This window comes from Camelina sativa, chromosome 15, assembly GCF_000633955.1.
Source record: "Camelina sativa cultivar DH55 chromosome 15, Cs, whole genome shotgun sequence".
NCBI classification, from domain to species: Eukaryota; Viridiplantae; Streptophyta; class Magnoliopsida; order Brassicales; family Brassicaceae; genus Camelina; species Camelina sativa.
Window position 1 is genome coordinate 27,508,607 of NC_025699.1, and position 15,138 is coordinate 27,523,744.

The window sequence follows — 15,138 nt, forward strand, 5'->3', positions numbered from 1 at the left end:
GCGACGTGTAGATTCGTCTTTTGTTCTTGTTATGCGGCTTGTGCCTCAATACAAAAAGTAGGCATTCTCGTTAATCTTGGGTCTCATTAACAAACGTTTGGTCTATACTGCATAACAATAAATATCACTTGTTAGTGGCCTGCCTACACCGAAATTTCAATCCACTACTTATTTTGCCACGTGAAAAAGACAGAAAAAAACAAAACAACAAAAAAACAAAAAGTATTCCAAAAATGTTAAAAAACATAAATTTTTAAATTTGGAACCATTTAAAGCATGACATTAAGTTTCATTAAAACGATAATGACGAGGTTAAATCTCTGCAAAATATCAATCTACCATTTAAGTAAATATCAATCCACACCAATATATTCGTAAATGTGTATAAACAACTATTATATATTTAAGTAAAATGTAAATTAAAATTTAATGGAAAGTTGATCCCGTTATCGTCTTTTTAACATAAACTTAATGTTATACTTTAAATAGTCGAGTCAAAAAAACTTAGCTATTTTATTTAAAAATCAATGAGAACAAGTTACCGCTATGGTGAAATTGGTAAACACGCTGCTCTTAGGAAATATTTAAATAACACTTTAAAGATTACATACTTCTTTCTTTCCAAATTTTAAAGTTCATGTTTTTTTTTACATTTTTCCGTATGGTCAGTGCCTCTGTTGACTGTTGTATATATATAATTCTCGTCTAGTGTGATCTTATCTTATCCCAGTTCAATCCGTGACATTGACAAGTATAAACATCTTTTTGATACAACAGGTACGTGGTAGAACATCTCACGTAACAAGCACCCTTTTTGAGATTATATATATATATATATATATATATATATATATATAATATTCACAATCATTTGATCCGAAACTCCAAATAATAAGATCATGGACCAGCCTCACGCGGTTCTAGTTGCTAGCCCTGGCTTGGGTCACCTCATCCCTATCCTCGAGCTTGGAAACCGTCTATCCTCCGTCCTAAACGTCCAAGTCACAATTCTTGCCGTCACCTCTGGCTCCTCTTCATCGACAGAAACCGAAGCCATACGTGCAGCCGCTGCTAGAACGGCCTGTCAAATTACAGAACTTCCCTCGATGGATATAGACAACCTCGTGGAGCCAGATGCGACGGTGTTCACTAAAATCATGGTGAAGGTACGAGCCATGAAGTCTTCGGTTCGAGACGCCGTGGAATCAATGAAGCCAAAACCAACGGTCATGATTGTTGACTTTTTGGGTACGGGGTTGATGTCCGTAGCCGATGATTTAGGCCTGACGGCTAAGTACGTGTACGTTCCTTCGCATGCGTGGTTCTTGGCAATGATGGTGTACTTGCCGGTGTGGGATACGACAGTGGAAGGTGAGTATGTTGAAATTAAGGAGCCTTTGAAGATACCGGGTTGTAAACCGATGGGACGAAAGGAGCTGGTGGAAACGATGTTATACCGGTCGGACCAGCAATATAAAGAGTGTGTACGAGCTGGCTTGGAGGTACCTATGAGCGATGGCGTTTTGGTAAATACTTGGGAGGAGTTACAAGGTAACACTCTCGCTGCGCTTAAAGAAGATGAAGAATTGAGCCGAGTCATGAAAGTACCGGTTTATCCTATTGGGCCTATTGTTAGGAGTAAGGAGCATGTAGAAAAACCCAATACTATATTCGAGTGGCTAGACAAGCAACGGGAAAGGTCAGTGGTGTATGTGTGTTTAGGGAGTGGTGGAACGTTGTCGCTTGAGCAAACAATAGAACTAGCTTGGGGTTTAGAGTTGAGTGGTCAAAGGTTCCTATGGATTCTACGTAGGCCCGCTTCTTACCTCGGGTCCAGCTCGATCGATGATGATCAGGTGATTGCCAGTCTACCTGAAGGTTTCTTGGACCGCACATGTGGTGTGGGGCTTGTGGTTACGCAATGGGCACCACAAGTTGAGATCTTGAGCCATAGATCGATCGGTGGGTTCTTGTCTCATTGCGGTTGGAGTTCGGTGTTGGAAAGTTTGACAAATGGAGTTCCGATCATGGCTTGGCCTCTTTATGCGGAGCAGTGGATGAATGCCACGTTACTGACTGAAGAGATCGGTGTGGCCGTTCGTACATCGGAGTTACCATCAGAGAGAGTTATCGGACGGGAAGAAGTGGCATTTCTGGTGAGAAAGATTGTGGCCGAAGAGGATGAAGAAGGACAGAGAATTAGGGCTAAAGCTGAGGAGGTGAGGGTTAGCTCCGAACGAGCTTGGACTAAAGGTGGGTCGTCTCATAGCTCTTTATTCGAGTGGGCAAAAGGATGTCGTCTTGTGTCGTGATTGGAGAATATATACCATCATGCTGAGCAACATTATCTGTTTGAATCCATTTTATATGAATACAAAGGTGTGTGATAAATTTTGTTATGCATACAAAATATATATGTACTTATAAAAAGAAACTTGCATATATTATGTCGTCAAATAATGATGATTAGTTTGTATGTACACTCGTTGCTAATTAGAGTGAAGTAATCGTATGGGAATTTTCGGGAGAGCGAGGGAGCCTTTAAGGCGCATGGGCCTGTCCTCACTTTTTTTTTTTTCATTCTAGGTTTGTCTTTCTCTCAGCGCATTGTTTTGTTGACAAGGCATCTACATGTTTTTTGTTGATTAGCCATCTCGAGCAATCCAAAAAAAAAAAAGTTCTTTTTGTCAACTGATAATAATGAACTAAAATAGTTTTAAAAGTCTAATCAAGGATATATAGTTTAGAGAAAACTAAGAAATGTGCCATCTACAGTGAAAAAACTTATCAAATGTGCCATAACCGCTTTAACTTTTCGAAATGTGCCATACCGATGACATTCTCTCCCCATAAAATTACTCTATTGTCCTTTCTTTTACGCTACGCTATCGACCAGTAACCTTCCCTCATTTTCGCAAAAAACACCGATGAATTTCTCGACACTGTTGGCCGCCGTCGGAGGGTAATTTTCCCGATTTCTCTCCTCTTAATTCGATAATTCTTTCTTCAAATTAACTTACGTATCCCATTCAATTCTCTGTCAGTGTTCCTGAAAGTGGCACAAATCCCTTTGATTCCGTCAATCAGAAAACCCGATGGGCTCACCCGACTGCCGGAACGTTACGGTTAGTTTGTCTTAAACTTATTTAAATAGTTGTGGACGACATCACTGTGCACTCCTTAGTGCACCAGATCACCAGATCTCTAAATATCGATAGTGTCTCCTTATGGACTAGATCTCAAATGTTTTTTATGTTTCTCGTCTACACTTTTTTTGTCTACTATAATAGACACAATTTTCCCCTTGTTTCATCGATAGACACAATTTTCCCCTGTTTTCCTACCTTACGCAAATATCAGGTTTTCAAAAATTGTCTACCGAATCAGGTTTTTAAAAATTGTCTACCGAATCAGGTTTTCAAAAATTGTCCACCGGAAATTGTTATTACTTCGTCTATTCAGATTATAGTGTTGTCTACAATATAATTTGTCCATTCCGTTCTTTTTTTGAATAATGTCCACTCTTTAAATGTCTACTCCAGAACCGACAGTTGTTATCATTTCGTTTATTCAGATAATATTTCGTGAAAGTGATTATATTGTTGTCTACCGTTCCATATAATAATGTCTACCGTCAAATCTTCTTATCTTACAGGAACCTCAGCCCCGAATCCACAGTCTTAGGGGCTAATGCGCAACTGCTGCCTCCTAGGCTATTTGCGACCGATCGTTATCCTCAGAAAGGACGTATCAACTCTTACTCGAAACCCAAGTATCTCCTCGACATTGTTGAAGTCATGGATGGGACAAAAGAGTTTGAGTGGCTTAAGTCTTCACCAATTGGTTGCCTGTTCCGACTACCAGTAAGGAAGAGCTTGTTGTCAGGGAAACTGGTCCATCAAATCCTCTGTCGATCACTTGTTACTAAGAAGAAACATGAGATGTGGTTTGTTTATGGCGGTCATCCAATACGCTTTTCCCTTAGAGAGTTTGCGATTGTCACTGGCCTGAACTGCGGCCAATTGCCAAGTCAAAACGCCATTGCCAAAATGCAGAATCCGGCCGAAGGTGATGATCCTTACTGGGAAAGTTTGTTAGGGCCAAAGAACTCGTACACTATACAAGAAATTGTCAATATGTTGAAGCTAGACAAGAGGATGCCAAATTCAAAAAAAAATAGATGGCGCTCGGAGATTACAATTGGCCCTAATTGTAATAGTTGAGGATATATTGCTTTGTGACTCACCAACTGTTAGGGCGTCCAAAAAAATTGTGGAGATGGTCAGAGATGTTGATGCATTTGCTAAATATCTGTGGGGGCATCTAGCATTTGATAAGACCTTAGAGATGGTTAAAGTTGGAGATAAAGTCGATACATTGCAAAAACTAAAAGAAAAGTTTAACCAGTTGCACACTGCAACCCACGGGTTTACTCTTTCTTTCCAACTGATGTGTCTTTATGCCATTCTGTTATTGGCAAAATACCTTCCTGAAACAGTGGATGAGTTGATGTTTACTGATCGTTTGGTCCTCCAACTGACAATGCTTAAGACCTTCCACAATTCCACTCTTATTGAAACGGAGAATGATCATACTGTAAGTTTTATAATCTATTACATTTCGTTATTTCGTATTCTCTCTAAAATTTTCCAACCTAATGAATTTTTTTATCTAAAGTCAGCTTCAAGTTCAAAGCATACTAGAAACCACAGACGTTAACTTTGCCCATCAAGATTACTCATGGGGTGATGAGGTTGACGATATTCGAGTGGAATACATTTTGGAAAAGCTTCAAGATGGTCACGTTTTTAAGAAAGAGGAATGGCATGGTGGTTATGCAGAGTTACCTATTATAACCTGCAGCTTGGTCTCAAAGCCCAAGAAAACAGTACACGCCCCCAAAGAAAGAGGTAAAGGGAAGAGGCACAACAACGTTGCAAACCCGCAAACACTGGATGGATTTGACCGCTGTGCCCCTATTACACAATCTGAACTGCGTAAGCATATCAACAAATCGTCATGGTCGTTACGGGGAGATGGATCAGAGAAAAGCAATGAAGAAGAGGTATGTTAGTTTGAAATGCCTTAGATTCAAGAGTAATGTCTTAAATAGTTTACTCTAACTTTCATCTGCTTTTTGTGATATAGGAACTCATGCATACCATTGCTGACGACCAAGTTTAGGGTCTTCGTCGTCAGAATAAAGTTACTGTGGAGGATGACTCAGGAACTGATTCAATGCGCGTTCATGGCAACCTGGGAGTTGAAGGTTCGCCTGTGGCACTTGACCATGGTTACGAGGATGTACAACCAGACTTCTCTGCCAAATCAGTCCAATCTGAACATCCTCGACAATCTGAAGAAACTGAGAATGTCAAATCTTCTGGAGAAGGTCATGTTCAAGGTAAGGGACAGAGTCATGACGAAGATGGTGAAGTTGCTGAAGATGAGTATGGAGGAGGTGGTGATGGTGAAGATGACGAAGATCAAGAACGACGAGAGGATGTTGGAGAAGATCAAGAAGTAGAACGTGATGATGGAGAAGATGAAAATGGAGGAGGAGATCATGGAGAAGATGCAGAACGTGATGATGGAGAAGAAATTGAAGAAGATCAAGGTGACGATGGAGAAGAAATTGAAGAAGATCAAGGTGACGATGGAGAAGATGAAGAAGGAGAATGGGATGATGGAGAAGATGAGGAAGGAGAAGGGGATGATGGAGAAGATGAAGAAGGAGAAGGGGATGATGGAACAGGAAAGCAACAAATTGAGGATGATGGAGAACGCACGGAGCGCACTGATGGTGATATAGTTTCCATTGTTAGGTCCTCCAATGACACCACCAGAGTAAACACCATCCTCACTTGCGCGGTATTTAAGATTTTTGAAGACTTATTTTGTACATTTATTCACCGTATATGACGTCTTGATGTTTGATATTGTTTTCACAGGTACAGAAAAGAAAGATTTCTCCTTCATCTCAAGATCTAACCCCTCTGCCCATCAAAAGAGCTAGGATGAAGCCTATAAGGTTTGGTTTTTCTTCAGGATCCAAAAATGAGAAAGCACCTGAACCCAAATCGGAAGCACTTGTTTACGTCCCCTTCCGGACCGTCAGGGATGATATTAAGAAGAAATTCCTAACAAAGCTAGCATCTTATCGCAAAAAGTAAGTTTTGCCCTAACAAGCTCTCCAACAATATTTGGTCGTGCCCTCATTTTAAAAAATCAAGGTTATGTTTCAGGGAATACATCATAGATGGACATAGGGTGAAGAACAATTTTTTTGAATGCATATATAGACCGCAAAACTGGGTTGCTAGTCCGGTAAATTCCTATTCCTCGTCATTTAGGTTATAACGTGCCATCTTCCTCAATATGGTCATAAGTTTAACTAGTTTCTTTCAGCATATTGAAGCCATGCTATCTATATTGTGGAGACGATTGGGTGAGTCTTTCCTGCAGTCAAGAGTGGTCGTGCTGGATACCTGGTTTTCACAAACACTGGCTAAGGATTACGTTCGTTACCAGAAGACTAAAAACAAAAATGCTTTTGTTTGGAACAGCGTTATCAAGAACTATGTTAGTGGAGTGGTGCCTAGTCGTTCGGCGAGATTGGCTTGGTTGAGAGATGTCGACATCATTTACGTCCCCTTGAATTGGGGAAAGGGACACTGGGTTGCTGCCGATATAGATTTGAAGTTGGGCCATGTCTCTATCCTTGACCCCCTAATCGCCAACAATGATTTGAGAAAGGTTCTTCGCCACATGAAACCTATAGTCGATATGCTCCCTCTCGCTATTAAAAGCTTTGTGGAAGAAGAGTTAATTACCTTTCCCATACCAAAGGCGTTTACCTTTGACAGGCTTGTTGACATTTACCAAAACGACCGCACCGAAGACTGTGGACCTCTAACGGTCAAGTTTTTAGAGCTACATGCCCAAGGGTTGGGTTTAGATGGAATGACAGAGGATGTTGTCGATGAGATGAGGATGCGATTTGCCATAGATGTGTACGATGAATTTGTGCTTAACATTCGTGGCTGGTAGCCATCAATGTCCGATGAATGTGTACGATGAATTTCTGCTTAACTTTCATTTCAAAACCTTAGTCTAAATTTCCCTTTAGCTGTCTTCGTACTTTCCCTTGTTAGCCACTCAATGTATTTTTCATCTAACTTTTATTTTCAAAACTTTTGTCTTAATTTCCCTTTCTCTTATTTTCTTTAACACTTTTCTTAATTGGAAAAAAATCTATATTTTTTTAACAACTACTAAACACATCATGAACGTTTTTATGTTGGAACCCCACATCGATCTCTTTCCAAAGAAGTTCTAAAAATAACAATCAGAAACCTTTTCGTCCTTAGTACTTGGTTAGGTTTAAAATTATTACAAGATGTCCTTAGTACTTCGTTAGGTTTAAAGTTATTAAAAGATGTCCCACACACTAACATACAACCTCCCAACTAACTTGCCATTTATAGTGCTGATAGTAAATGAACCTCTGCTATGTATGTTATATTAACTACTTAGACTCATGAACTCGGATTGTAGACCTCAACAATGTTAAACCTTCAATCACTCCCAGAACATATAGTTATATACATTGTTAGCCTCGTAGGAAAGGTAGGTTTCCAGCACCTAGGTCCACTTATTGCTTCAGGACCCGACGGCATGCAGCTAGCGTTTAACGATTACGTTTTGAGGGAAGCATCAATACTCCTTTTAGACGAGAACCCTATGGTAATCAACACTGGATCTATTTTTCGTCCTTTCTTTGAACGAACCATATGCGCAAAAAACCCTATGTCAATGTATTTAGAGGGCATTAGATTTATAGTAAGATTTGGGGAATACCGAGAAGCCATTGCCTTGCTTTCTTACAAGTGGCGCTTTCTCTTCGGCAAAGTCCATCCATCGTCCTCCATGACCTTTACACTAACGCTTTTGATGTTATGCGTTGGCGAGATCGATGAGGGTATTTCCCTCATGACATCAATGAGGGTATTTCCCTCATGACAAAGTTTAGGAGTTCATTTTCTGATGAGCTTGCCATAGATGTCGTCGCCCAAATGGTTTTTTATGATATGATCGCGGTTGGTGGACATAATAAGCAGCATCAACCTAGAGCACTCCTAAAATTCGAGAGGAAAATACCATCCGTATCTAACGTTTGCGATAGTTGCTCACCGTCTAACAGGTGTCCCCCATGCTACACTTGGTGGCGATGTCAGAGGTTTAAACAGCTGTTCCTAATCCCATAGTCAATGTTGTCCTTCAATTTCTGTAATGTTGTCCTTTAAGTTTTTAATTTCTGTTTTTTTGTCTACTTTAACCGAATTGACATTGTGACATGGTCCATCGATTCAACATTTCTATTGTCTACGTAATTTATAATTTGATATGGGCTCCACGAAGCCCACCGATTCTTCTAAGTGGTCTATCAACATGTCCTCTATTTCTGGTGTACATTTGGTTTTCGTTTTATGAGCTTTTTTCCTCCTACAGTGAAACCACAGCATCAACATAGCCCTAATGAATAATACCATCAACACGATAGGATAATCCACCGCCCTAACCATTGCTGCATTTAGGGACTCACAGATGTTGCTACTCATTACATTGTACCGATTACCAGAGAAGTGTGATAGTGTCCAATGCGATAGACCAATGTCTCTAAGATAAGCCGCACAAGCTGGCTTGCGATCCTCTATTTCTTTCCACCAATACTCGAAATCACCGATTGTGTAGGCTCTCGCAGCTTTTGAAACCATCGTAGCAAGACCACCACAGTGGAATTTATGCTTCACATTCCTAAATAGGTGGACTGAACATGCGACATGGTGCGCCAGTGGATATACCTTGCCGAGTGCTGAGTAAATGGATGCATGCTTGTCTGACACGAAAACCAAATCTTCCTCATCGGGGACAAATTTTTGTAAATGTTTAAAAAGCCATACCCAACCACTGTCATTCTCTACTTCGACTACTCCAAAAGCGAGTGGGAATATCTGCATATTCCCATCTTGGCCACTGGCCGCAACAAGAAATCCTTTGTATTTACCTTTCATAGCTGTACCATCGATTACAATAACTTTTCTCAAATACTGAAACCCACTGATGGAGGCACCAAACGCAAAAAATAAGTATTTAAACTTAGTATTCCTTTTTTTATCAACTGATGTCTCAATATCATGGATCGTCCCTGGATTCGTCGACTCTACCAAATGCAGATACGTTGCCAAAAACGATAACCTTCTTCTTCGTTACCTCGGGCAGCATTCATGGCCAATTCCTTTGTGTTCCATGCTTTCATATAGAAAATTGTAACGTTTTGCTCTGCTAGCACCATCTCAGGTAGATCACACGCTCATGGACCTCTCTTCCCGTTTGCAAATTTTGCTTGTATTAATCCGGACAAAATCCTTGCTGTTGCTTTATCCCCATATTTAGACCCGGACATCACAGGTGTGTTTCAAACACACAGTTTTTATTTCCACATTCAAAGAATTCGGGTGGTTGGTTGCATATACTCGCCACCCGCAGTTCTTGTCCACGCATGATGCAATAACTCTACCTTTGTCAGACTTCCCAATTCTGAATTTAAATATCCTTTTCATGGCATACACACACAGCGCTTGTCGTAGAGCTCCCTTGCTCTCAAATACTCGACCTATATAAAATGAATCTTCAGCTTTTTTTAGGTCCATGTTTCTCTCATGTCTTGGCGCGCCTTTGACATTATCATGAAAAGGTGGTGCATCTTCCAATAGCAAGGGGTCATCAACGTTAAGAATTGCAGATCTAGCTCTATGAAACTCCTCATCCCCAATGCTGACCTGCCTTGCAAGAGTTCTTGGTTGTTCTTCCTCGTCGGGCTCATTGATCACACCCTGCCCAAACACAGCTAATTCATCACCCATTCTCATTGACGACTCCCCTTCGTGACGCACAACACCATCAATTGTGTCTGTCATTAAGTAAGGATCCCAGTCAATAGGATAATCGTTGTTAATTCTCTCACTCCATTCGTCGAAATTGTAATCAGGCTCATCCTCAGAAACGGAAACAGAACCCTCTGCATCCCTAATATCTTCATCACTGTTAAATGTATTCGACGCCAAAACTTCCACTTCAACAAGGCTGTCTTCCGTTGACAACTCGACTTCTCATGCATGTGGCCCAGGAGTATATGCCCCGCTTATGACAGTATTACTGAGAATTGGAGAATGGTTGTCCACTGAACCCAGAAAACATACATTACTATCACTCGTTCGCCTGTTTGGACAATCCCTGATTTGTCCACCATCATTCTCTATTGTAGTCCGCGTAGAAGAGAACAATGTAGACATATAGTCGTCCATCATAGCAGACCTACTTTGTTGTTCTTTATGTTGCGATGCCTGCCCTTGTTCCCCATTAACAACACCATCAACTCTTACGCCTTTGTTTCCTCCTTTGTCCTCTGCTTCTAATCCCTCCACATACGCCAAGAGGACATCATCTGAGAGGGGTTCTTCTTCGACCTCGCACCCAACAGCCTCCTCAACTTCCTTAACTGTAACATACAACCTCATCCCAAGAAATTGATTTACTCTCCTTTTCAACAGCGCCAACTCCCCATCGTTGCTGACTAAAACAAGGGGCATTTTCCCATTACTTAACGGCGCCGTCTCACCTGAATCACAGAAGATCATAACCACGCTACACTCCGTCGTTAAACGAAAAACGGTTTTTATGGCTGTTTCAAATTCACGGAAACTTGTGTCGTTTCCATATGTGACACATCTTCCCATTTCTCCGTGAGCAGGAATGAATTTCCATTCTCCGTTTTCACAACATACCCATTCGCCGCGAAGGGCACACAGGGTTTCTTCCATTTCTTCCTTAAACCCTAGGTCCTGACAAACGAAATCAAAAAAACAAAAATTTAAAATTACACACTTAAATACTCACAAAATTAAATGACAGAAACTTCTTCACATCTCCAACCACCGGCATTAATGGCGGACGACTATACCTTCTATGTCTGCTTTGGAGGACAAGAACTAGAACTTCTCCACATAATTTTTGTCCACCACAACAATACAAATAGTCAGGATCGTCGTTTCCTTACAAATCTCCTCTGTCTCGTTTCCAAAAACAAAAAATCCAATAACGCAAAAAAATTTTAGAGCTGTATGCTCTACAAATTATACAACAAAATCCCCATGATCCAACCCTTTAGCAATAACTACACGTCTTGTCAGTCGCTAATAAGGCGCTCAGAAACAGCTAACTAATTACATAGTAATACGTGGCATTTCGTCCCGCCAATTTTGAGGGTATAGTGGTAAATGGAGAATCTAAAAGTCTTTCTCCGCCAATTTAATTGTACAAAATTGTCGTCTACTACTGGCAGACAAGTTCTACATTAAGGATGGACAATTTCAATATTGTATGTTTCATGGACAACTTCTGTTAAGTTTAGAACGTTACTTACAGTCCACCAATTTGTGGTAGTCCATAATTATTATCGTCCACAAATGTATACGTTGTCTACAAAATTTTCCACCATGCAGCGCGTCAAGTCAAACGCCACAATAAGTAATCACGCGCCCTTCCCCTCTTCCAAGTGCCACCATCAAACTAACGTAATTCAAAGGGCATAGGAGTAAAATGCTACACTGCCATAATTTATGAATATGGCATATTGCAAAAGCTTTTAACAATGTGGCACATTTGGTAAGAAATTCAAAAAATATGGCAAAATTGCCAAAAATCCCTATAGTTTACACAAAAGAAGATATCATGCAGGTGAAATCTACAACAGCACCGCTACATATTAAATTATATGCACTAAAATTTAAACTGCGAGGAAGAGAGAGAGTGAGAAGGCAATAAATCCATGTTCCTCACCTCCAACTTAAAATATAAATCGTGTGTAGCATACTCCATATTTAATTTAACTTATAATAATATTCAAATTAGGGAAAACAAGCTATTTCCTCCCGAGAACTATTATATCAAGCTAGATAATGCCCAAACTATGACCCCGATCTATATGTCTCCAAAAACAAAGTTTGAAATTTATTTCTCCCCAAATCAAAAGTTCGAAATCCAAATCTCCATGTAACTGGATTATCTCGGTTTAAGCTTCAACTCTGAAACCAAACCATCCAAACCGATAATAACCCAAAATAAACCGAAATTTATTTCTCCCTCAATCAAAATCAAAAGTTCTTCTCATTCCCCTTCGTCTTCCTCCTAATACAGCAAACTCATACAGCAAACAAACTATTTTCAATTTTTTCTTAAATCTGAGATTATAAAACTTGTATAATCAGCTCGAGAAATGAGATAAAACCCCAAAAATTCATTATTCTCTAAACAACAACAACAACAAAAATCAAAACATTAGCAAAACCCAGATCACAACTCAAGAGACCACAAATTAAAAGTGAAAAATCAATAACTCGCGAGCCATTATAGAGTAAATCAAAAACAACGAAAGAGAGAGAGTAGTGAAGTAAGAAATTGGGAAACCGTAAGTAAATCTCTACACACAAGTCTCGAGAGAGTGACACTTCAACCACTGAAGCTCCTCTCCTGAACTCTTCCTTTTGTGCTAATAACACTCTCTATCCTTCAATCGATGTGAACGATCTCGTCAACGATATCTTTTCGGATCCCACCGTCTTTGATACTGCTTCAGCACCTCCTCTCACGACGGAGAAAGTGATTCGCACAATCCACGGCGCGATTCTCCACCTAATCAACAAAATTCTCCGTCTTGTTCAGGGAGATATCACCGTCGCGGTTTTTGCTCGCGTCCATGATAATATCCAATGGTCGTTGACTAAAGATGAGCCCACCGTTAAAGTCGACGAGTCTCATTACTTCTTCTTGCTCCGACCCGTTAATGAATCCGGATATGGTGAACTACGGATTAATTAGGATTGTGTTCATTTTCCTAAAAAAAATTGGGATTGTGCTCTAATAACGGGTTTTAATTGGGTTTGTGCTCAAACCGGATCAAAATCTGGTTTTTCATGGTTTAAAATTGTTAAGAATCGGTTAAATAAATATCAAACCGATGGAACTCATGTATGTGGATAAATAGATATTAGACTATTAATTTGAGGAGATTTAGATTTCGAACTTTTGATTTGGGGAGAAATAAATTTCAAACTTTGTTTTCGGAGACATATAGATCGGGGTCATAGTTTGAGCTCCATCTAGCAAGATATGATAGTTCTCGGAGGGAAATAGCTCGTTTTCCAAATTAAAAGAAGATGTCAATCCCTCTCTCTTGAACAAGATTACTAATAAGAAAAAGAAGATAAGGACCACCCGGATTTGAACTGGGGAAAAAGGATTTGATTCATCGACCGTATATCTATGGTAGCTTTCAAAAGAAAAATCAAAACAATAATAATATGCTTTATACACACACTTAAACTATAATTTTTATGAATTTAATTGTTTAAAAATGCAAAAGTTAAAAAAAAATTATTAAGAAATTACTATGGTTTCATCACCTATTTATTGCTTAGATATCTGATCATTTATACTAAGAATTGATGATTTGTTCATTTTGTTGTTGCTGGCGGCTGCAGCAGCGGCTGCGTCTACGTTTTTACCACTAAAATTGAAATAACGTTCAAAAATATTAGTCGTAGATCGCAACGTTTGCTGCAGTGTCATATCGTAAGTACCTGGGACGACGAAAAGAATATTCTCATCACTAATTTTTTTTTTACTTTAAAAATATTAAAATATCAAAGTTTTATATTGTATATGTCTACTATTAGCGTTTTTCATATTTAGCTTCATTGTAATTTATATAAAAGATTGTTTGAAAGCTAGGAGTCAAAATTTTCAAACTTAAATTCAAGCAACTTGTAACTTATTTAATCAAATATTAAGTGGAGAAAAGTAATTTAAAACTGTTAATCATATTTAATCATCTTAATTTCCTAACATTGTAAAACTAATTTGAAAACTGGTAATACATAGTTAATGGTTCTGATATTTGAAGTTTTGTAACTATATTTCAAGCTTTGTTGTACAATTTAAAAGTTTTTTTTTTCTACCAAGATGAAAATAAACTTATACTGTATATGTAATATGTTCTAATCAATAAATCCCCCACTATGTCTTCTTAATAAAAATGTAAATATAATAAATACAACCATTCGTTTTGTCAAGATTAAACACCATATGATATGGTCCATCTCACACAGTCAAAATAAAAGAATCCAGATATTGTGATAGAGAGTAGTTTATTATTTTAGAGTTATATAAGAACAAAATTTTAGAAACATGAAAATTGCCTACATACAGAAACGTGAATCATCAACTAAGAAAGAAGACAGATTTAAAATAAGACAACTAAGGTGGAAAATAAAACGTTCACAAAATTTAATGATATATTAATTAGCTAATTGACATTTATAGTTCAAAATAATAATTATCTATTAGTAATAGTTTGTGAAACTATTATATAGTTATAAATTTTGCCACTGAACTGTCAAGACTCAAGAGTTGACCGCTTGGGAATTATCACCGCTCGTCGTCTTCATACTCAAACCACCATGAACATCAAGTTAGTAACTTCCATTTTTTTTTTTCTTAATGAAGTCTCCTTCGTTATTGTATCCGAATTCATCTTTCACCGATTACAAATCAAGTTTAAATCACTTAATTTCGTAGTGTTAAGGCTCCTAGTCGTTACATCATGAGGTTTTCAATTCTCCTACTTTGAAATAAAATGAAATAAAATCATATATAAACCATAATGTTTTGATGCTTTGTAGACGATTTCTTTATATATACAAGTAATTTTGTGTATGTGTTTACCGAATGTTCATAGAATGGGTAAGCTTTGGGGAATCTCTATTTCTCTCATCCTCGTAAACTTAGCGACGATGATGCAACGAGCAGACGAAAAACTCATTCCTTCGGTTGCCAAAGAAGTGAAAGAAACGTTCAATGCAGACCTCTCTGATATTGGATACCTCTCATTTATAAGAAACATTGTTCAAGGACTTGCCTCGCCTTTAGCCGGTTTATTTGTCATCAGTTATGACCGTCCAACAGTTTTCGCAATTGGTAGTTTCTGTTGGGTCTTGTCAACTTATGCAGTTGGAGCTA

The 15,138-nt window shown here is 38.8% G+C and overlaps 2 protein-coding genes across 2 annotated transcripts in view; both read left to right on the forward strand.

Moving 5' to 3' along the window:
• LOC104748856 (UDP-glycosyltransferase 72D1) lies at positions 843-2,529 on the forward strand. The gene has a single exon (XM_010470438.2). The coding sequence runs from the start codon at positions 900-902 to the stop codon at positions 2,310-2,312; it is 1,413 nt and encodes a 470-aa protein (XP_010468740.1). The 5' UTR covers positions 843-899; the 3' UTR covers positions 2,313-2,529.
• LOC104747703 overlaps positions 14,495-15,138 on the forward strand; it is a 2,604-nt gene continuing 1,960 nt past the window's right edge. Inside the window, exons 1-2 of the mRNA XM_010469386.2 lie at positions 14,495-14,590; positions 14,858-15,138. The exon at positions 14,858-15,138 is cut by the window's right edge and continues 53 nt beyond it. Of these exons, the coding sequence (XP_010467688.1) occupies positions 14,580-14,590; positions 14,858-15,138 (292 nt within the window). The 5' untranslated portion in view covers positions 14,495-14,579. The remainder of the gene's footprint in view (positions 14,591-14,857) is intronic.